Raw genomic sequence first — 23,404 nt, 5'->3', positions numbered from 1 at the left:
CTGAGTGTCCAGCTTTCCATCAGTTTTACCTCCCCTAAGATGTGCCGCTTTGAGTCCCATAGGATGGGGTTTGCAACAAGAAGGGGAGCGGTTTGTTTAGCTCTTGTTTCTGTGAACGAACCCGAACGCCACGTCTGTACTTGCATTATTTGGTAGTCTGTAGGTCTTGTTCTGATACCTCTGCTGCATGTTGCTCAGTGCAAATCTTTTCAGAGTTGTAAACTGGAGCTAGCAAACAAAAAAGAACGTAGAGTAACTAAAGCATAGAACCTTTTTGGAAATCAGCCTGTGGAAGAGAGAATTAGAAGCAATTTCTAAAATATTTATATTTCCAGAGTCACTCACCCGTGCTCACTCTCTCTTTCCTATTTTCTGAAGCAAGCAGAAGGAAATCACTCCTGTTCATTACCTTGGTTTCTTGCCCTTCAGCTATTATGTGAATTGAAAGTGAAAAAAAGGTCTTGTCTTGATGTTAAGTAACCTTGCAGACTTTAATTTGAAACAAACAAAGCATTTAAAGCAGTTCTTCTCTGGGGGATTGTACTGAGTGCTACTAAATTGCTGAATATTTAATAGCTAAACATGTTGCAGACCCTGAGGTCTGTCCCCCAAATGATAAGCCTTTTTATTAAGGGAACTTTAATTGCTTAATAATTGGGTCTTCTGTAAGGAAAGACGGGGATCCAGATAGGCTGCCAGCCAGATGGTGTGGTAAATTGGAGTTGGGTGCCGCTTTCAATTAAGTTTCCTAAGTAGGTTTGGGCGTAACGCAGGGAGGTGCATCCGTGACCCCTTGGCTACGGAGCGAAGCATCGCCGAGATCTGCGATGTTTAATTCCCGAGTCTGTTTCAGAGAGTGACTTTCTCAGAACGTATTTGTTGGTCCGTTCCCTTGAGCCAGCTCCCAACAGCCCAAACAGCTGTGTAGCTTCAAAAACTGTATTTAAAATAAATGGGCGTAAGGCGAGAGAGTTGTAAAGGCCCAGTCATAGTTTTAAGATCTCATCTAATACGGTTCTGCAGAGAGAGGAATGAGTTTTGAACATAACCATGGAAAAAGGTGGTTAGTGTCTTTTCATTGGGACACAGCAAAAAGCTTTTTTTGCAACGTCCTGATGTTATGTTTTTATTGACTTATTTTTATGATTTTTTTTTTTATGTTTTGTTAAACTTTAAAAGAAAAAGAGTTGGGATACCTGCAGAAAGGAAGATGTTGCAGAGGCAGAACAAAATGTGAGCTGGCTGAGCACTGGGGGCTTGGCAGGTATGGTGCTGCCATGGTAAGAAAGTCCCTCTATGGCAATTGTTTTAGTCCTAGATTTTACAGTAAATTGTTAGATTTAGCTGTCTTCCCTCATGGAAAAATCTGCAGTTTTCAGCAGCTTTCCATCACTGTTCACACTGTGTTTATCTTCACTTCTTTAATTTTTTTTTTAATTTTTAAATTAAAGTGTTGAATACTTCTATCTTTCTAGCTTGCACCAGGTTTGCTGGGGATGAAAAGCTGTTACTTGTGCATCTGTGCCAATAGCTTGGCTGGAAAGTAGCATCCTTGCTGTAAGGGGAATGTGTGCAAGGGTGCAGCGGATGGCAGGGCTTGTGTGAATGCAGTTGGGAGCAACCGCCTTTTCTTCACTCCCTTTGTTCATAGGGATCATGGAATTGTAGAATGGTTTGGGTTGGAAGGGACCTTAAAGATCATCTAGTTTCAACCCCCTGCCATGGGCAGGGACACCTTTCACTAGACCAGGTTGCTCAAAGCCCCATCCAGCCTGGCCTTGAACACTTCCAGGGATGGGGCATCCACAGCTTCTCTGGACAACCTGTTCCAGTGCCTCATCACCTTCAGAGTGAAGAACTTCTTCCTTATGTCTCATCTAAATTTACCGTCTTTTAGTTTAAAGCCATCACCCCTTGTCCTGTTGCTACAGTCCCTGCTAAAAGGTCTGTCCCCATCTTTCTCCTCAGCCCCTCTCAGCCCTGGCAGCTGCAGGAAGGTCTCCCCGGAGCCTTCTCTGCTCCAGGCTGAAGCCCCCAGCTCTCCCAGCCTGTCCTCCCAGCAGAGGGGTTCCAGCCCTCGGAGCGTTGCTGGGGCCTCCTCTGGCCCCGCTCCGGCAGGTCCGTGTCTCTCCTGTGCCGAGGGCTCCAGAGCTGGACGCAGCCCTGCAGGGAGGTCTCCCCAGGGCGGGGCAGAGGGGCAGAACCGCCCCCCTCGCCCTGCTGGCCACGCAGCTTTGGGTGCAGCCCAGGACACGGTTGGCTTCTGGGCTGGGAGCGCACATTGCCGGCTCGTGTCCAGCTTTTCATCCCCCAGGACCCCCAAGTCCCTCTCGGCAGGGCTGCTCTCCATCCCTTCATCCCTCAGCCTGGGCTGATACCGGGGGTTGCCCCGACCCAGGGGCAGGACCCTGCACTTGGCCTTGTTGAACCTCATGAGGTTCACACGGGCCCACTGCTCGAGCTTGTCCAGGTACCTCTGGAGGCATGGATAACTTTTATACATGGCAATTAGGAGATACCACTTCCCACACAACAGTAGATTCACATAGGCTCTTTTTCGTGTGTGGAAATGCCATTAGGAAGCCTTTACTGAGCCAGTTTCAGTCTTGCTAAAGAATTTCCCTGCTTCAGCTCCTGGGAGCACTTCACCCAGGGTGCAAGAACTCATCCTTGCAGATGCTCTGGGGGATAGGAGCAACCTGTTTGAGGAGAACTGTGACAAGAGATGGGTGGCCAAGATCACACCAGAATATAGGTGTTTGAACCAGGAAATGGATGTGGGGCTCCCACTCAAATTTGGTACGTGGTCATTCCCCAGTGCATTGCTGTTCCTGAATGTTTGAGAGGCATTTTAATGTCTGGAAAGGTGGGGTCTTTATTATTTGCTTCCTCAGCTTCTTAATAGCCTCTACTGACAGCTCCTTCTTGAAAACCTTCACTGCATACTGGCTGATATAATCTAAAAGACACTCATTTCCTAATACTTTTTAGTTGCTTTTAGTGTTGTCTTCTAACTTTTTCACTCTGTCAGATGCTCGGTGCATGTTTGCACACACTTTTGAGTGATTGGGTTTCCTGGTATGGCTTCAAGCAGACCCAGCAGGTAAGCGAGTGCGCTCGGCCGAGCTGGGGGCTGGTGGGGTCATTTCTAGGGACTGGCCAGGACTGGAGCCAGAACAGGTCCCCAGAATATGTCCACGCCATCTCTAGCACATCCCTGACCCAAGCAGTTGTTCCAGTTTATCTTCTTTATTTGTTCTTCTTATACGTGGCTGGAAAATGGGCTTATTTGTGTGGGTGGTTTTTTTTTTTTTTTTCCCTTTTTTCCTTCTTTGCAAGTTTTATCTACGCTCTTTTTATGCAGTGATGCTTCCAGGTAATAAAGTCCATGATCTTGACATCAACTTTCACTCGCACTTTGAATCTTGCAGACTGTGTCCTACTCTGTGTGTTTTCCTTCAGTAGCATGTGAAGGACATGGTCCTCGTGTTTTTGCACTGAGTGAGGCTGGGGCAGCTGGGGGTTGTGCAGTTAGAGCTCCCAGCTCTGCTCTCTGTCCTCGTGAGTCAAAAATATTTCATGGAAAAAGAGACACAGGCTGTTTCTCGTTTGGAATATTTGACTGTGTGACCCAAGTAATTTATTTAGCAGAGACTTTTTTGAGGATTTTCCCTTTTATTTGGAGGGAAGGGTATAGGGAAGGAGAAATACAGCAAGATGCGACTGTAACATTTTCCTAACCTTACGTAGGTTTAGTTGTGCCTTCCTCTCAATGCCCCCCTGTTCTGAACAGTTTGTATTGCACGGTAGCATATCCGTACTTTGTTAAAGTTGTTCCTGAGTGGGTTTGTAAGTAACAGGTGCAATTTGTTCCTCTTTGTGTTGATAACACATCTTTTCTTTGCTGTTAATGAGTGTAATTTATAAAGGAAAGTGTTAGTCACCCCGCCATTATAGCAATCTCCAAGTAGTTTTCAGAATATCACATGAATTTTTTATTTATTTTTTTGTCTGGATTCTTAACAAAATCCACATCAGCATGGAAACAGCATGCAACTTCTATTTCCAGCAGCTATGTAACTGCTTCTTTTGTTTGTATTTTGCAGGGCCTCTGAGGTTTCTTTCCCAGACAGAATCTGTCACGGCTTTTGTGGGAGACACCATTCTGCTGAAGTGTGAGGTTGTTGGGGAGCCCATGCCCGTGGTTCACTGGCAGCGAAACCAGGACGACTTGTTCCCGAGCCCGGCCGACACGCGGGTGGCTGTCCTGCCCTCCGGAGCTTTGCAGATCAGCAGGGTGCAGCATGGGGACAGCGGGATCTACAGATGCCTGGCGAGAAACCCAGCCAGTTCGAGAACTGGAAACGATGCAGAAGTCAGAGTATTGGCAGGTAAGAACTGGACCCTTCTACACAGCCTTTCTCTCTTGTCTGGTCATGTCCTTTGGATCTCTGAAAGAGCAGTCACTCCTCCTGGGGCAGCTAGGCTGATTTGTCCCGCTTTCTTTCCAGTTACTTCTACAAGCTTCCAAGTTCTTCATATAGAAGAGCCTGGAGAACTTTAGAAACAGTTGAATGCAAAGGTGAGGAGTTGACACCTTAGGAAAGTATTCATGCTGCCTAACTTCAAGTACCAAATTTCAATAGGTATGAAACCGGTCTCTTTTACATGGTCGGTGGAGGGAGACAGGTACTTCCCATCTCACAGTGTCGCTGAGAGCACTGGAATTAATTTCACAGAGCGCTCTCTGGAAGAGCTCCTCTCACTCCATTGACTGGAAAGGCAATCTATTGGGACTAGCTCTTGAATCTACCGACTCAAAGTTAGGTTGCTTGGATGCTTCAGTGCCTGGTGTGATCTGCCAGCTTCCCCAGGCGGCAGTTTGGGATCTGACACAGTTTAACTGTGATAGGTAATGTTCCTAAATTCATGGCCAGGTGAGCATCTTGCTCTGCCTCTTTAATAAACTCATCAGCTAAACAGATGGTTACCAGTGCAGTTTAGTGTCAAGATCTGAGCACCAGAAGAGAGGATTGAAAAAGGTATTGCTCACAATCTCCTTCCTTTCTAGTTCTACATGTTAACACGTAATCAGTAATTAAATGGGACAGGCATGATGTATTTTTAGGGTTTTTTTAATATATGCATTTTCTAGACAAATGTTGTTTTGCATCGTTTCTCACTAAATGAGTGGTAACGGAGCAGGATTCTCAAACTTCTGAGATAGTCCAAATGCTATAGAAATGGGAAGGCCAGGATCAGCCCTAGGGAAGTGTCCGTATATTAACAATATGTGAAACTTGATGAGTTCATCCTCACCTGTAGGAGTGGTTTATAATAGCTCTGGGATTTATTGCAGTGGAATTTGGGGGATTAACAGTTTCTCCTGTGTTTGCAATTTCACACCACCTCCCCCCCGCCTTAAACCTAGGGTTACAAACCAAAACCCATGTCTTCACCTTCTGCTACAGCAGAGGTTATTGATCCTTTTTGGAACCACAAAGCGAAATAACAGCCCGAACAGCTGGCAGGAGGGAAAGACCCCATCACCTGGAGTTACCTGCAGGTTCTTCCCTATCACTTTTGGTTTGTGCAGGATCTCTGTAGCGTGGACCTGTTCCCCATTTGTTGGTTGATCTAACGGGCTGTCCCAGGGTGGCTGTTCTTGGGGCTTCCAAGCTGACCGTGAGCCTCAGAGCCCCGTGCCGTTCCTTACACATCGGGCAGCACCGAGGCAGTCCTGCCTCCGTGGTTATTAATGGCGATTTGAGATCCACTGGGGGGGGGGAATATTTTTTCAGATGTTTTGATTAAAATTAAGAACATGACAAGACTTTGTATTTTAGATAGACCTGGAAGACTTTTCTCAACCTCCTCAGAGTATTGTTAATTTGCCATCCATCTATGTATCTGATCACTTGTGGATGGACTGATGTTTCTTCTTTTTCCCAGTTTTGGTCGTTAACGTCCTGGCTAAATGGCCGCTCTCAGGCTGTCTGTAGGAGAGAGGGGAATTAATTTATCTGTTCCCAGCATGTTAAAATTTTATACCAGGGAAACACTGGAACAAATAATGAGGAAAATATATAACAAGGAATAGTGCAGTCCACCAGACTTTGGCTTAGGGCAAGCAGCACAAGGTCTCATTTCAGGATAATGTGAGCAGACAGCAGCTCTTATAAGAAATGAGCGGTGCTCCTGAAACAAAAATTCAGATCTTATTGAGCCTCTTGGGTATTTTGTTCTCTTGTGCACGCTTTGATGGTTCAGAGCTATCTGATACTTTGCTGCTAATTCTGTCTCTCCTATTTTTGTTTGTTGGTAGAAATCTGTCTTCAGTTCTAGCTCTCCTCTTCCATAATTAGGGAAGGCTGAACACTCTTGTTGGCCTTTTTCCCCTGGTTAGTGGGGAGAAAAAGAAAAGATAAGTCTTAAATCCTATTCAAAGGAATAGGCAACAAAACCAGAAGAAGTGTAGGTAGTACATCATAATTCTGTATTCTTAAAATGCTGCTTTTTCCACAGATAGCAGTTGTGATTTGTTTCAACCCACAGCATATCTGTCAGGATTTGTGGTGAAACGGACCACAATCCTGGCAAATAATGTCTAATCTTCTCTACAGCTTCCAAACCGAATGCAAGAATAAAGAACGAGGGATAAACATCTTTAGTAATTTAGTTTCTTTAGTCAAAGTGCCTGTGGCTTAAATATTTGATGTGATGTTATGGTGGGTCTGGAGTTATCTGTATCTCCTCTTGAAAGAAAAATGCATCCTCTATAGCATGACACAGGTTAGAAAACCAAAATATTTGGATGAAGAAATTACTGATTTCCTGAGCAGAAAAGTAAAATTCACCCTACCAGAACCAAACCTGTAGTCTAACTCACCATGTATATGAAGGAATAGTTGAGCCTTCAAGCTCCGTTACCAAAGAGAAGTGGTTTGTAGGCACACTAATGTGTCTAGCGGGGGGGCAAGGCACTGCGCAGGAAGTTTTTACTTTGCTAACCAAAAGACACTTTACAAGTCCCCTTTTGGAAGTGTTTCCTATGGAAACCCTTCCTATCACGCTTCCTACGGCAGTGTGGTTCTGCCTGGGGAAGCTTCCAGAAGGGGCAGATTCCCCCCGCCCCAGCACATCAATAAAAACACGTTGTGCAAACAGCTCCAGCCTCCTCCAGCATCCTCCGTCAGAAACTGTGTGCCTGTAGAAGTACAGGCCATATGAGAACAGATTTTTGAAGAACTTGTGTTAAAGAAAAAAACCAACAAATCTGAGCAAAACTCTTGAGGAGGTTTTAATGTGTCAGGTTTAATCTATTGCTTTTAATTTTAAGAGTTGCTTTTTGCAGAAAGCTCATTTCAAATGCACATTTTTTTCACCCTTCTAATTGAAGAGGTGCTTTTTTTCTCCGGGGTCCAAAAACTTAATCCCAGGTGAAAAGTTTCAGCAAATACTGAAAACATGAGGAACTACATGTTCAGATAACTGTATGCGCTCACCTAATTAATTTAGAGGAAATAATGCTACTGTAAAAAAAGGCAAAAGTTCTTATACAAACCGGTGCTAAGGAATTAATCCTTAGCAGAATTCATTGCTTCTGTAAATTAATAAGTAAGTGTCTTTGGGAGGTCTGTGCACTTCAGAAACACAGATGACATTTTAAAAGCTAAAAGTTGAGTAGTTTGGTGCCTGAAAACTATTAATTCCTCTATTTATAAATAATAATCCTCCATTTATCATTAGCTGTTCAAGTAATCTGTTGCTGTAGTATTGTCTATTATGGAGGTTTCATCTCTTTCTCTGAGCTTGTCTGCTGAGCTGCAGTGCAAGATAACGGTAACAATATCGTGTAATTCCTTCATAGTTAACATGAATAGAGTTTGGTTGCTGCTGTGTGATTTGAGTCCTTCCTCATGGTTGCACTTCTGAGGCGAGAAGGATAACAGCAGCAAAAAGGGACGAATTGAGATGGATTCCACGAGAAGGAATTAGGAAGGAGAGGTTGATGGTCATATTGAAGTAACTGCATACAACAGAAGTTGCCTTGTGAGCTCAGGCTTGCTTTGATGCTTGAGTGACTCCACTTTTTAGAAGAAGAGCAACCGCAATGTTAGACTTATCTTGGTACTTATAGGTACATCTAGACTTAACATCGTGGTACTGACGGAGTTTTGCGGTCACATGACTGCAAAAGTAAGGTACGTACAGGAAGCATCTTGTCTGAGGAGATCCGATTTGGTAAATGTCTGTATGGGAAATGAAAGGGGTGAGATATACTGTGTTATGGTGTTTGGTACGAGTTTGTTGTTTAATATGAGTTTTATAGTTAAACTTGGTCTTTAGGAAGGTCTGGCTAAGCTCAAGTATGCAGTCTCGTTGAAGCTGGGCCATCAGTTCCTCATGCAACACACTGAGCTTGTATTGGGTGCAAAGGTAACGTAGAGATTTCCTCTCATCTTTTATACCCTGGGAGGATCCCTGTGTTGATGTACATTCCCTAACAGCCAGTAATTGTCCAAGTCAGGTCTTTACCTCATTCTTAACCTCAACAGCTACTGCTTAACAGTGTTTATTCTTAGATGAAAACAGATTTCTAACAGATGTGGCCCACTTAAAATAAACACTGACCTTGTGAATTTTTTTTTTTAATCTAACCAATTTCACGTTTATGTTCTCCAGTGCCTGTTTCCCGCAGGGGTGCCTTGCCCTAGATCCTAGTAGATCAGTACATACAAAAACCAAAGAAACAACAGCAACGAAAATAACCAAACAAAAATCCCAGTGAAAAAAAAAGTGTCATTTATAGATGCATAAATTGCGTGGGTGATGCATGATACCAGAGATTCCCTCCACAGATGGATCCAGCTCATGGTGTAAGCTGAACTTGTTTGACCACGTGTGTTTTGATGTTCCTTTACAAGCAAGATGATGCACGCAAGTGTGCAAAGCTTCTGTTTAGAGCTGAGGATGCTTTGGGAGGGATTTCTGTGACATGAATACCAGCCGAATATGAGCTTCCAGTTTGAGGCAGTAGCTGAGGGAGTGAATGTTGATAAATTAATAATAATTCAGAAAAGAATTATAGTGTTTACTGTACATAGCCTGCCTTTTGGTAAACACATGGGAAATTTTGTACTTTATCCAGGAGATCTGTACAGAATTGCTGTTAGTGTGCTCTGTAAGCACTTACGTGGGGGAACAGGCTCTTTAATCGGCAGGTTTTCATAAACTAGATGAAAAACTGATGACTGGAAACCTGAAGTTATATTCTTGCAAGTAGAAAAAAGTTGAACACTTAAAGCCAGTAATAGCCATTGGGACAGTTTCTTTTCGTACTGAATTTTCCATCAATTGCATTTAGACCAAGGTTGGATTTTTAGTTGCCGCTCCTCCTGCTTTAAAACCAAGCAACGAATGCATCGAAAGCCTTGTCCTGAGCAGCACACCCGGCATAGGCATCGCTTGTGCTGCGGAATTTCAGGGATAATTTCTGTTAAAGGTTTCACTTTTACCTCATTAGGAGAGACCCACGGGAGTGGGGTATGCCCTGTCACAGAACATGCAGTGGTACTGGGCAATAGTGTAATTACTTGGATTTTTTTTTTTAATTATTAGTAATATTTTCATGGATTGGGGGAAAAATATGTTCTTGTTGGGTAAATATATCCTCCTAAGGTGTCATTTGTTAAAGTCAAGTTTGAAAGCAAGGCAGCAGTGGGACAGTATTCACACACGCACACGTGCAGTTGCCTTTCCGTGTGCAGTCTGACAAGGTAAATCCCTAGGTACAAAAGATCCATGTAATAACTCCCAGTATCTGGGTTATCCCTACTTCCAGCTGCCCAAACGAATAGCATTGCTGAGGTCGCTCTATAAGCTAGCTATATCCTGATCTTTAATGAAAATTACATTTAAAATGCTTATTAATAATCCTGGCGAACAAGCTATTTTGTCTCTCCCCAAGATAAATCTGATTAGTGCTGAAGTAATCTGTTGCATAATACACCCGAATACCAGCTTCCCGTGTTCGAGCAGCTTGCCTAGTTGGAAATAGAAACGAGCAGGCGGGCAGAGCCGAACGTGCCGTCAGTGTGTGCTCTTAGCACGGAGCTGATCAGATCGGTGACATCACAATCAGATCGATGACATCACACGAGCTGGTAACTAATGCCTGCTAAAGAGCTGTTCGCTCAACAGCTCCCTGGCTAGCTGCCAGGTGAGTGTGTTTTTCATTTACCAAATACGCGCAGAGGTTTCGGGGTTGCTCTAAGGGATTGGTTTCAGTACTTCTCTTTGAAGCCCAGACTTGAGTTCGGAACAGCTGTTACCTTAAAAGTATTATGTAATTTATTTCTGAACGTATTTGAAAGCAGACGTTGAATCCGGCAGGTTCCTGGTGTAGGATTAGCCTTATGAAATTGAGCTAGCTTGAGGATGCTGTCCTGGTGTCCGCTGTCAACTAGTGGACCACAGGCTGGCTTGCAAATTTGGGTACGCAGAGAAGAACAAGGTAGTTCACTTTAAATTTACCACTGATTCTGCTCTCAAAATGCAGCCCATGAAGAATCCCGAACAAAAGGGAATTCCGTAGTGTTGGAACAGCCTTTGCATTCCTGCTTTGAGATTTGTTTTATACTAAATAGTGGCACTAGAGCTTTAATACGGAGTATTATTTCATGCTGATAGTAATTATAACAATAATAACATACTAATAAACTATTAGTGACTGTTAATGGCTGACTATTATAGATCCTAAACATCAGAGATGATGGATGCAACTGAAGGTTGCATCCAGGTTTGACTTTTTAAGAACTTGTAGTTTTTTTGTTTTTTTTTTTTTTTTTTTTTATCCCCCCCCCCCCCGATTGCATGAAACGTGTTGCTTTCTTCTCTGGCCATGAACCCAGCTTGCTAACAAAACATACGCAACTGTCTCATTACCACGACATTTTGTAAAGTTATCTCTTAAACCAGAAGAAAATTCCTCTGCGTAGGAGTCAAATTAGCAGCCGGAGAGGATTTAAGTGGAATGGAATCAAATGGCTGTTGGGGGTTACGCATACGCAGTACGACGTTACTATAACACACGGGAAGGAAAGCCAGTCTTAACTGAAACCCGCAGCAGTTTGGTTACAAAGAAATCTGAAGAATCTAAAAACTGGAGCAAATAATCTGCTGATAGTAATTATGAGTAAAACCCCAGAATTTGTGGAGAGTCAGGGGAATCAAAGACATGGAAGATACCAAGAACTAGTAAAGTTTGGGGTACAAGTGTTTTTCATGCATAACTGAAACAGTATTACTATGAATGGTTGGAAGTGGTAGAACTTGTTTCAATATTTACAAGGCAGAAAAGTTAAAAAAAGAAGTCCACACCAATTTTTGAAAAAAAATATGTTTGTACATATGGCATTGATTATTTAAAGATATTTTTTTATTAAAAAAAAATTAGTGCTATCTTGACATGAGGGGCTTAAAAAACTTGTCCAAAACCAGATGTTTTCAGGTCGTTATATCCAGATAAAAAAAGTAGCTCTTGGAGGAGCTGAGAAATTTTCAGGACTGCTAATTCTTGACGATAAATTTTGAATACTGACATTTCCAGTCGTCTGGAACAAACCAACTGACCCTTGAGTACCTGATGGTCTGGCAGGCTGGCATCATTGAAACACAAAATAATAGCATGATCCATGCAATGAAAACCAGTCAGTATCAGTATATGAAAACAGATGATGTCAACATAAATTGTGGTGATGGTTAGTATTGTTATAGTAGATTTCTGGAAGGATTTCTTGCCTGAGAAATTGAAAATCAATATGGTATCTATATGATAGATCAGATAGATCCAAAATAGAAATGATTACTCCGAATAGAAATGATTACTGCTCAGGTCTTTTTCTAGTGGGAACCAGAGAGATATTCTTGATCTTATACTCTTTAGTACACCACGTAACAATAAAACTGCCATTGAAGTCATATGCACATATCACAGAGGTGGTAAATACTGAAGAATGTGGGTTGCTATACAAAACTTCATAAGTGACGCAGAATCAAAAAAAAAATTAATGTAATTGGTCCTATTGGCCATATCATAGGCGAGCATAGGGGGTGGAGCAAATACTTTCCTGTGACCAAAAATCTTGGAGGTTCATCTTGAGTAATCGGCAGAACGAGGGTAGAACAGTGCCGTGAGAGGCTGGTGAGATCCTGGTACGGATAAACCAGTGACGGCTGAGTGGTGGCACAGGAGACGTGCGACTTCCATGCTGAGGTCAGTGTGATGTAGGGTGTCAGAAATGTTGCAGGAGGTTTGGAGGAGGCTCAGAGAAATGCCATAAAAATGATTTAAAAGACTGTCCCGTTTACCATTTAAAAGCTACAAAACTGGGGCTGCTACTTGTTTGTAAAAGTTGACTAAGTTAATATTTGAATTTTTTTTTACTTCGTTTTTTTCCACTCCAAACAGACTAGGACTGGGAGTAAAATCTCTCTCCTCTCCAGTTATATTCATAGGGCTACATCAAAAATCTTGATTTAGGTTCTCCTCTGGATTCAGTTACTCCCCGGATCAAACCACTGCTCCTTCAATTGCGTGTGTATTTGCACCTCAAGGACGATGTAGGTCTAAAATAATGCCTGCCAAAGCTCTGCTGCTCAGCTGAAAGTAAGAGTGTAAATGTGTTGCTGCTTTCTCGCCTCTGCTCTATTCTCCATTTTCAGGATAGCAGATAATGTAGTTGTGGAGCAGTTCCTCATTCTGTTTCAATTTTGCTTCTAAAACTTTAATGGCTAGAGACAAAGCTTCCACCTCTTGTCTTGTGAATACAAACCAGCAATGTCCCTTCTCTACCCCTGCAGTAATAAATTCTATATTGTTCTTTTACCTAAGGATCTCAAAGAACAAGTCAAAGGGCTGTAAATATTTTTGTCCTCATTATGGATGAGGAAACTGAGTGTCTAGCAAGAAATCATCATTAAAGCTAGCAATAGGACCCCTGATGTATAGTCTCACGTTCCAGCAGCGACTTGGCACAGTTTTCCTTGCACTTTAGTTAATGTATTTTCACGTTACTACAGTAAGAAGAATGTCTTCACGCCCTGCTTTGTGTTGGTGCGAATTTTACAATCTTTGTATGTCCTTATTACTTATATGCTCCTGGTCATGTCAGATCCCAGAGCTCTGCTGAGCCAGGCTTGCGCTTTTTGGGAGGGGAGGGCGGCAGGGATGAAGCAGAAAAATGCTCGCAAGGGGGTTGGGAGGCAGAGGCAAAAAAGCAAAATCCCAAAGTAGTAACTGCATTCTGGTTATACATTTTAATGCATTCTGTATATTGAGAGATCGGTATCATTTTAATGACAGATTTCTCTAACGCTGTTCGCACGTAACCCTCGCTTTCTCGTTGGGATTAAGCGTTCAGCCTCTAGGCACGATGGTGAGATCAGGTTGGGGAATTTTGCTGGCCTTTTTTCACTGACAGCAGAGAGCCAAACTGGGTTTTATTTGGTCTAAATCTTTCTCTCTCTTAGTCGAATTTAGAAATGTTTTTATGAACACTTAGAGATATTCCGTCACATCAGTGTCACATTAAAGGCATCTCAGTTCTGTAATTTGCAATATAAAAACTGCTGCAATAAAAAAATAAAATTGTACTGGCAAAGTACAATATTATCCAAATATGTTCAGAAAAATTTTCATGGGCATGATATGATGGGAGGCTTTTGTCGATTGAATAACGCTTATAAATGCAGTGTAGCACAAAGTCGCTTAGCACAATAAGATGCCGTACAACAGGATGCAACACACTCATGAAAGCATTTCCCTTTTTTTTCACTATATAATGTAGCTAAAATACTGCAGGAACTTTTTTCTCCTTGAGTGCTAAAAAGCTGTATCTGTATTGCTGAATCCAAGTGAACTGCTTGCAACATCTTTTTCCTTGGAAGACAGAAATAAATTGCCTTGTCTTGAGTTCCACTTGCTTAAGACCAATTTGGTAGGAGAGTTAGATACATCCTTAACTCTTACCAATGCATAATGATGCAAATCTGAGGGTTTGTTGAGAGAATGGTCACTGACTGACTATGAAATATGCCGGTAAAATGTGACTGAAGCTATGCCTTTGACATAAGAATGAGAAAAACATAATTCAAGACCTTTTCCTGCTGCGGAACACGTATATGTCCTACTTAAATCACTAAATGTCTCAATTACACCATTAACCATCTATAAAAAGGAGATAAAATGACTTATACCTTTATAAAGCCTTATTAGAATATGGTTTTTTGCAGATAGTGTGGCGTTCTCAGATGTAAGTGTAATGGGGACTATCGAAATTGCATACACATTCACAGATCCTCTTCGTGGTTTTGAATTTCAACTGTTGTTGATTCAGTGAGCATGGAAAATATGTGTATAGCTGTACCTCGTTACTGCGCATAGGGTGCTCGAGAAAAATGCGAAATATGAAACAAGAGGTTTTGCTTTGTTCAGGGAAAATAAGTTCTTGCAGCTCACTGCTTTGTAATTGGGTTTAGGTATATCCGATCGTTCTTACACATTAATGTATAGAAATTTGTTGAAATAAAATTGACAAACGCCAGCAACGTGATAGGTGCTGTGCAGGCTGGGAAGTCAGCGTAGCCCTTGCTTCCAGCTGGGCGACATCAGGCTCCGTTGTGAGCGTGGGCGGTGATGGGGGCCACGGCCCGGCGGCGGGAGCGGCTCGCTCCGCGTGGTCCCAGTCAGGCGGTTCGCTGGAAAAGAGCAGGAGGTGTCCCGTCGTGTCCCCGTGGATGGGGCATTGCAGCCGTGAGCTCAGGCCGCGAATGGGCGATGCACGAGAGATTTAATCATGGCTGAAGTCGATGCCTCCAGTGGAGCCGGAGCTTCGTGCAAAGAATTTTTCATCTGCTAAAGCTAGTCCATAGTCGGTTGATTATGTGGGCTTGATTATGGTGTACAAGTACCTTGTCAGGGAGAATACACTGCGTGCTCTTTAATCAAGTGGAGGAGGGCTTAACAAGACCTTGGATATCTTTATAATCAAGACTGGATGCTTTCCTGAAGAATGCGCTTTATTCAAGCACGCTTTTGAGCTCAGGATGGGTATGGCTCTGTGGTCTGTCTATACAAAAACCAAGATTTAATGGCCCTTTAGTCTTAAAATCTCCTCATTTGTTTTTCCTTTCTCTATAATATAAAAATCGAATTTGTTGGCTGATCTCTTTTTTATTTCTTAGCTGGAAATAACTGGTTGCGTTGGTGCAGCAGTGAGGGGTTTTATCAGAGAAGTCTGAACCAGATGCTGAAACTTCTACCTGGGCGCTAGATGTGTACTGCTTCCTTAAGCCCACAGAAAGGCCTGGTTTCCTCACGGGGGCTGTTGTGCCACTGGTGTGTATTTTTGTAGGGTTTACTCAGTTTAGTGGTTTTTTTTTTTTTTTTTTTAAATTATTTTATTTTTTCCCCTGCCAAGCATAAGCGCGGGGAGACTGTAGCACCTCCAGCGCAACACCCTAGTGCGGAGGTTTGCCGTCTGTGGTCCCACAGATGTTTTCGTCAATGAACGTCCAACACCATCCCCTGTTCAAGGGGGAACTCAGTTCCGAGAGGAAACTGTGGATGTCCACCCTAAGGAAAGGGTGCCTTTGGAGACTCCTTGGTTCCTTGTAAGGTTATTGTTAAGTAATTGTAGCTTCAGATCATGCCGTCTTTCGTGTCCTAGTTGCTGAGCTCTGGTGTTAGACCACCTCTGGGTTTTGGCAGGTGGCACAAACCCACACCTTCGGTTGTGATGTGCTGACTTTAGTAGTCTTGTTGGTAGCATGTCGGTCCGCCTTATAACTAGCATTCTGTATCACGAAAGCTGTGGGTTTGCTTCTTGATGTTTAAACAAAATGTGTTAGTTACCCCCTCCAGACCCCTCTGGTAGTAAAACTGACGGTAGGCTTCACCGCACGGACGTAGGGAGTGACCGCGGCTGTGGTCTGCGTGGGCTGTGTTCGGCACAGCCGGTGCTGGCTGCCGCCTCCTGGGAGGCTCAGCCCTTGCTAGGGACCCGCCTGAATAACGCGCAGGTTCTGATCTTCAGGGGTTTGAAACCGCAGCGCTCTCGCTCCCCTTATTTTCTGAAAAGAATAAGATACTTTCTGCTTTTTTGCTTCCCATGACAGATACTTTCTTCAGCTCTTCATGTGGCTTTAAGCGGCTAACTTTGGCTGTACCCTGCACTCTTTATTCCACCGCGAATCAAGCAGCAAAACGTTGCTGCACAAGCAACACCTTCTGCTTTTGAGCTGCGTTTCCGTATGAGAGGGGTGTAGAGAAGGTGCCGCTTCTCAGCCAGCCCCTATATCATTAGGGAGTTCCGAAAAGTTCAAATGCAAGCTTAGCGTCTGTCTGTGAGTCTTGGTTGGAGCGAGGGATGGAAACGAAGACGAAGGGCAGGCGATGGCAGAGCACGGGACCCTCTCCCTCTTCCGTTGTCTGCGGCGCAGGGAGCAGCGGCTGGCCCGCGGCACTGCCGCGTTGCGGGCACGGGAGTCAAGAGGAGCGGTCCTAAAGGAGAGCAGATGTTAGAAAAGGGAGCTACGCAAGAGGCGAGAAGATTATTATTAAGCCTAAGACTTAGTGGGGGTAAAAGCAGAGAGATGTTACCGGGACGTGTAGTAGTGGCGTATTCTTCATGCTGAAATGGTAAGTGGCTCCCGTTAAATGAAAAACTAATTTGAAATACATTTTAGACTAAAGTGTTTGTGATGATTTTATGTTAATTAAGGAATTTCAAAATAACAATAAAAAAATACTTATCTACCTTTGAGTCCATCCTCTGTCATCTGCCATTATTGTCTAACGATTTGAGCCCCAGTTCGGAGTTGGACAGTGGCTTTCCTCTTCCAGTGTTCAGCAGTTTCTCATGTTGGTACCCCCTTAGTTTAACCTTGGCCTTGCTGTCTGCCTGCATACCTTAACGTTAACAGTTTTGCTTTCATTTAGATCAGGAAAAATGCCAAATGAAATACTGTTGTTTTTCAGTTTGGTTGGAGTATGGTGTTGCTTTAATCTATGCTGGTTATTAACTGATTATTCAGATTGTTGACAGTTACAGTGGAAACATTATTTTCACTGGAGGAGTTAAGACAATAGCGGTATCTCGTGAACGTTGTTTCTAGTCTCCAGTACAACAAAAATATATTTCGCATCGCTGTAAAACATGAGTGTGCTACCCTGCTTTTTTCCAAGTACAGAACAGCAATACATATTGAGCTACTTCTGTGTGGTTTAGGATTTTGCAGCCTTGTCTAATATCCAGCCTATACCAGCTCTGGAATTCCATTTATTCCGGATGTATGCAAAGAACCCCTTCAGCCAAATGTATTCTACTAAAGCCTATGGCTTCAGTTATCAATTCTCTTTTTTTCTAACTTCAAATTTTATCTTCATTGATGTCATGTTCCCTATATTTTTATTGCTGTGCTTCTTACTGCTGCTCACATCTCCCATCCTAACTAGGATCATTATTTTAATCAGACAGCTTCTTTTGTGATTTCAGAACTAAGTGCTTTTGAAAGGAAGGAGACTCTCCCATGTTAAGATCTGGATACCATTTATAGGTTTTGTTTGCTTTCTAGTTTTGCACATCTGTTTTCATCTTTGGACAATTGACTTAACAATCCAAATAAAAGAAAGAAAAAAAGCCAAACAAGAAAGCTTTGGTTTTTTGCTAGTTAGCTACCATGTATTTAATTGCATACGTTAAGGTAATATGTGTATTTGTGGCTATTGCAAGAGATACCATGCAGTTCATCACTGGTCAGCTAAGATGTCTTCAGAGATTGAGTTGTGTGCGATAACGTCCGCATCAATTGCGCTTACTGATGGCTGGAAATGGCACGTCCATCTGGTTACAGTAAGAAGTTGAAACATGCTGCTGTTTTGAATCCATAACAAATGCACGCTGATAGATAGAGTTTCTTCCTACTTCTATGGGAGAACCAGCTAATTACTTGGAGGTGATCCTGGAAGATCCTGTAGTTGTTAATTTGGTGGGAATATTCATTTATATTGTGTAATTTTGATGTTTGTGTTAGGAAACAAGGAGTAATGTTTAATGGCTGCAGTCCAGCACATTTGTTTCAACATCTGTGATAAGAAAATGAAGTTGTCGTCAAGAGAAGGAGCAGGCACATAAAAAAGCAAACAAACCCAACTGATTTCCCTGGCGTGTGGTTCCGTTTGCTGGTATTTCAGGCACGATGGGCGGGATTTGGGTCTAGGTTGTCACCTGAACGTGGGTTGTCCCCGGTCAATGCCGATCCACCCGTGGCAGTCAGAGGCAGAGATGTAGCTATCCTGAGGCAGGCACCCTGAGCTCGGCCCAGCTGCCCACAGGTAGGTGTCTGGGGCTGTCTGAGACAGCCTCCGATGTGCAGGGTATCCGCGCGGACACCTTCGGTCAGGCAAAAGAGAATTTGGGGCACTAATCCTTCTACTTATTCTCTCTTAATTCAGATTTTTCAAGTTACTCAATTCTTCATTTTCTGTGTTTTCCTAACCCACCATACATATGAACTTACCTGCTGCAACTCCAAAACAGTGTTAATTCAGTACCACTCTTAACCTTATGTATATCTCTGTTTTCTCTTGTCATGACTGTGCCTTTTCATGTGGTTGTTCCAAGACCTAACTTTAATACCAGGCTATAAACAGTTTCCTGAAAAGTTTCCACTTTCCTGAAAGCTGGTATTTTTCTGCCTTCAAATTGCTCCCTTGGGTTCAACCTGTAAGCAGCTCTAAGATTGCCATTTGATACACTTTTTATATGTCTGTACTACGATTTTCTATTTTTCCCCTCAGTAAGAATCTGAGGAAGCTGTGGTCTCTTGGGTCCGTTATTGATCAGCCATTTTACATTCCCCATTCCCAAGAAAAAGAATGTTTTGTTTTGTTTTTTAATGGATCACAACTGTTTCTCTTGCTCTCATAGATCCAGGTTTGCACAGGCAGCAGTTTTTCCTGCAGCGACCGTCGAACGTGGTGGCCATGGAAGGGAAGGATGCTGTTCTGGAGTGCTGCGTTTCTGGGTACCCGCCTCCCACCTTCACGTGGCTGCGAGGAGATGAAGTGCTCCCCGTCAGGTAGCTCAGTCTTCTGTGGATCGCATATCTAACGCTACGTTTCCTTGAGCAAAGTACAGGGAAACCACTGAGTAATGCTTTAAATTCAGTGGGGTGGGTTTGGAGGCCAGGAGATTTTCCTCCTGAATGGTACTGAGACTGGATGTGCCTCTTAACCTGCTGCTATAACTCCTCTCTGCACCAAATCCGAGGGTGGAGTTTGATCATACATGTGGCTTGGCTGGTATTTAAAATGGAAGTGTAAAGCTATTAACAGCAAAAATCACAGTTGAGAATTTATAGCTTAATATACTGTGTTTAGTTTTCTAGCTAGAGCCAGCACCTTAACATGTTGTGGACATGTGTTATCAATGTTTCAGGTCCAAAAAGTATTCGTTACTGGCCGGCAGTAACTTACTCATATCAAATGTGACTGACGACGATTCTGGGACGTACACGTGTGTAGTTACCTACAAAAACGAGAACAGCAGTGGCTCTGCAGAGCTGTCAGTGATGGGTGAGTACATGAACTTGGCCCGCCTTGCTTTTCCAGGAATGTTTTTAATTGTTCCCTTTTCCACAATGACTTAGTTTTCAGAACTCCAAATAACTGCAGACTCTACAAGTCCCTTCCCTGCTTTGATCAGGTATTCGCACCCATGGAAACCAAGTCCCATAAATCGTTGATTACCTCCCACCGTGCTCGATAGCCTTGCTGTTGCCAAACGTCTTGTGGTATCAGATGCTAATTGCTACTGCCTGCCCTACACGGTCCTTTCCCTTTGCTTCTTCCTGAAGCCTTAGTTTTGGCATTACAACGGAAGTCCCCGTTGTGCACGATGTCAAGCACGGTGGGTTGAAAATCAGGTTTGTAGCTGCTCTTAAATTTTTTTATTTATTTCATGAACAGTCAATATGGTAAGATAAGAAAAACCCATGTATTTAGCATCTTCTTACCAAATTAACAGACGTCCAAGTAAATTCATGGAAGCCCTCGCTCGGCATTGGTGCTCTGAGGGTTCCCACTGTTCAGTCTTATGAAAGTGCCCTCCCGACAGAACCTGCTTCCCCCACGTTCCTTCCTCGTGGCAAATATTAATGGAATCTGAAATATGTTTAAATCTAATAGCTGCCTTTTTTCTTTTTTCTTTATTTAAACAATTGAACAATAGCAGAGTACATTAGTGTTATTCAGTCAGATCTAAAAATGACATAGTTAATACTTAGTCAAACAAAAAATTTTTCAATGTGCTGTTCATTTTGCATTCTGGCTTTAAAGCTTATGTGTGAAAAATACTTTCATTAGTGAATAGAGCCTTAATTTGGATTATAGGATATTCAGTGCTTGTATAACAATATCCTTTTATCAAGCCATAATAAAATATAATAATTACTGGTGACGGAGGGTTTAGTTCTATTTCCTTAGGTACGTTAATGTAATACGTTGTTTTACTGGATAAAAATAAAAATGTGGCTTTGCAATTGTGGAATTTCACTTATTATGGAATTGTTTTCATTACAAGGAATCAAATATTGAAAAGGCAGGCAAGTCGTTGGGCAGCGTACTTTATTTGCCTTACTGAAATACGTTGATTTCAAATCTAGCGTGCAGCAGGTGACTAATTGTTTGAGAAATAGAAATAAATTACGCTGATATTTCACCCCAACAATAGATTGCAGCATCTATTGGTAAGAGCAGCTGTGGCTGGAGGAGGATTATTGCATATGTTATTGCATAGATGGTTTCTGTCCGTGTAGTTCTCATAAAAATTAATGGGAGTTTTACATCTAAGTCCTTTATGTACCTCTTGAAAAATATTCCTGTCTGCATCCAGCCTGTAGTGCATCTAGCTTTGGCTTCGTTACGCCTTCTGCTGCAAGTGTGTCATGTAGAAATTAAAGGTACCTAAATTTTCAAGCGCGTTGAAAGGTGTGTGACGGCAATGTGACACCACTGTAAGGATGAATAGAAGATGATGAAAATCTCCAGGAGAGGACGACAGAATGCCAAGACAGTGCTAAGCGTGAAACCAGACCGACAGAAAGGTGAAAGATGCCGCAGTTGCCGACTCTTTGCAGTCCCAAGGGCAAACCAAAACGACGTTGCTGTGGCACAGTGCAGTTGTATTCACCCTGTAGGTAGATCAAAGATTTCTTTGGTAAAGTTTCTGTTCACATATGGGATGGGATTCACAAGTGCAGAACAAATGAAAAAAAAAAAAAACAAAACCCAAAACTGGAGCTGTAACTTAGGCACAATATTGATAGACATCTCTTATTTTCATGAGATCATTCATTTGTGACAGACTTAACCGAAGATGAAACATCGTGTTCATGTATGTTTGTGTTAATAACAGAAAATGTTCGAAGGATTCAAAAGAAATTACATGACTAAACTGGAGAGATGATGAGAGAAATCCCCTGATATCTGTCTTTCCAGAGCAATATACCAGGGCTACTAATTTGTTCAGAATCTTTATTTAGTTTATTTGTTGAATCCTTACCAGTAGGAAACTCTCAAATGCACTAAATTTTCTCATGTAATCTTTATATCTTGTAAACAGAACAATTACTTGATATTTTTATTTCCTCCTTTGGCTAGATACAAATGCAGGTATTTCCGTGTATCGCCTTAGAGTTAATATGCTTGTTTGTTTAATTGTAGATCGCCCATCACTCTTTTGTTGCAAGACTCACCTTTTTTTAATATTGATGTAATCTTTTAATTGTTAATGTATCTGTAGTGCGAAGAGGAATGAGAGATTTGGAGTTGGAGTACAAAAAAAAAAAAATCTAACAGTCCGATAATTATCTCCTCTGAAGTCTGAGTAGACAACATCAGATCAAAGTTAGTTACATCACATGGTAGCAACATGCTTTTGATCTTTTAAATAATAAGGCTATTTGCAAGAAACAGAGTGTTTCACAATGGAGTTCCTATTAGTTCTCTTAAAGAGCTAAAAATAACCCCTTCTGTGTTGGACATAGGGCTAAAATTGCAAGAGGTGAATGAATTTGCAAGAAGAGATAATATTTTGCTAAATTTTGATTTTTGTATCACGGCCTTTTAGCAACATTTTAACCATATCTCCCAGTGTAATGAAAATTAAAAGGTCCAAGTGCAGATTACCTAGTTACTATATAAATCATCTGCATGCTCAGTAGCTTTAGAGAGCTTAGTGTTTAAACAAATGTTTGAAGATGATTAAATGTGTTAACCAGTGTCAACTGCAGTTATTTTCTAAATATTTTCTAGCCTTCAGAAGTGTATTTTGAGCTTGTTCCCTTTTGACCTCTGAGGTGTTTTTTTTTTTTATATAGCTGCTTTTTTTTTTTTCTGTTTTAAGTGAGATTGAAAATCTGTTTAGCTGTTTTAGCAAAGAACCCACCCCAAGTCCCTAAATGTTTTGGAAGTGGCATAAATCCAGAAAGAAGTTTTCCACACCCTATCCCTACTGGTGGGATCTCGCTCTCGTTGCAGCCCGCTTTGGTGGTGGGATTTGAGGTCGAGATCTAGGAGAGATCTAATCCTACAAACCCGGTTTTCTGTAGGTGGTCATTACTGAATTGATAGGTTTGCTGATATGCTGTATACAGCATTTCTTTTTCTTCCTGCTTAGTATTTGGATTGTCCCTTGATTGTGTCAAAAAGCAAACTAGAGTTGTACTGATCTGTAGGGGAAGAGCTTTGCATCTTCTGAATGTTGAGAGTTCTATCAACTATTCCTGCATAATAATGCATATATTCAGAATTACACTGTTGATGCCACTGAATCAGGCAGCTATTTTTAAATGGATCAAGGTTGTGGTAATACAGATTTTTAATTATCTTTTCCTATGAATGTTCCTTAAGGAGGAACAGAGAAGGAAACAGTTTTCCAGCAGTGTTGGGTCAGGAACGCTGGTTTGAGATACTTTGAGGCCACTGCCTAAAGTAAGAGAAAGTACTAGCAAAAAGCAGGAAAAAAATGGATCTGAAGGACAGTGTTTGCAGAAAAACACTGTTTCTAATTTTTACCAAGCATCCACCTGTCTAAGGTACAAACAACTTAAACGCAATTCGGAAGCATTTTTTTCTATGCAAATGCCCTTTACTGGGGAGTTTTTAATACGAAGTGGTTTTAGCGCTAGTTTTGTTTGCTATTGCGGAAGAAAAACTGCATCAAAGGAAATGCCACTTGAGACAAGTGGCTTGTAAAGTCACCTAGGTCTTTTTGACAAGAATGAATGATTGCAAGCGTCGTGCATCTTGGTCAAATCAGTTTTACTTCTGACTCTGCTG

At 42.1% G+C, this 23,404-nt stretch overlaps 1 protein-coding gene across 1 annotated transcript in view; it reads left to right on the top strand.

Annotated features, from left to right (window-relative positions):
* DCC (DCC netrin 1 receptor) overlaps positions 1-23,404 on the top strand; it is a 593,712-nt gene that overhangs the window by 279,694 nt on the left and 290,614 nt on the right. The window contains 3 exon segments of the mRNA XM_082013714.1: positions 4,107-4,391; positions 18,993-19,143; positions 19,503-19,639. Of these exon segments, the coding sequence (XP_081869840.1) occupies positions 4,107-4,391; positions 18,993-19,143; positions 19,503-19,639 (573 nt within the window).

Source organism: Phaethon aethereus, assembly GCF_964289735.1.
Source record: "Phaethon aethereus genome assembly, chromosome: Z".
Lineage (NCBI taxonomy): Eukaryota > Metazoa > Chordata > Aves > Phaethontiformes > Phaethontidae > Phaethon > Phaethon aethereus.
The sequence above is the reverse complement of the archived record's forward strand: the minus strand, read 5'-3'. Positions and strand labels throughout refer to the sequence as shown.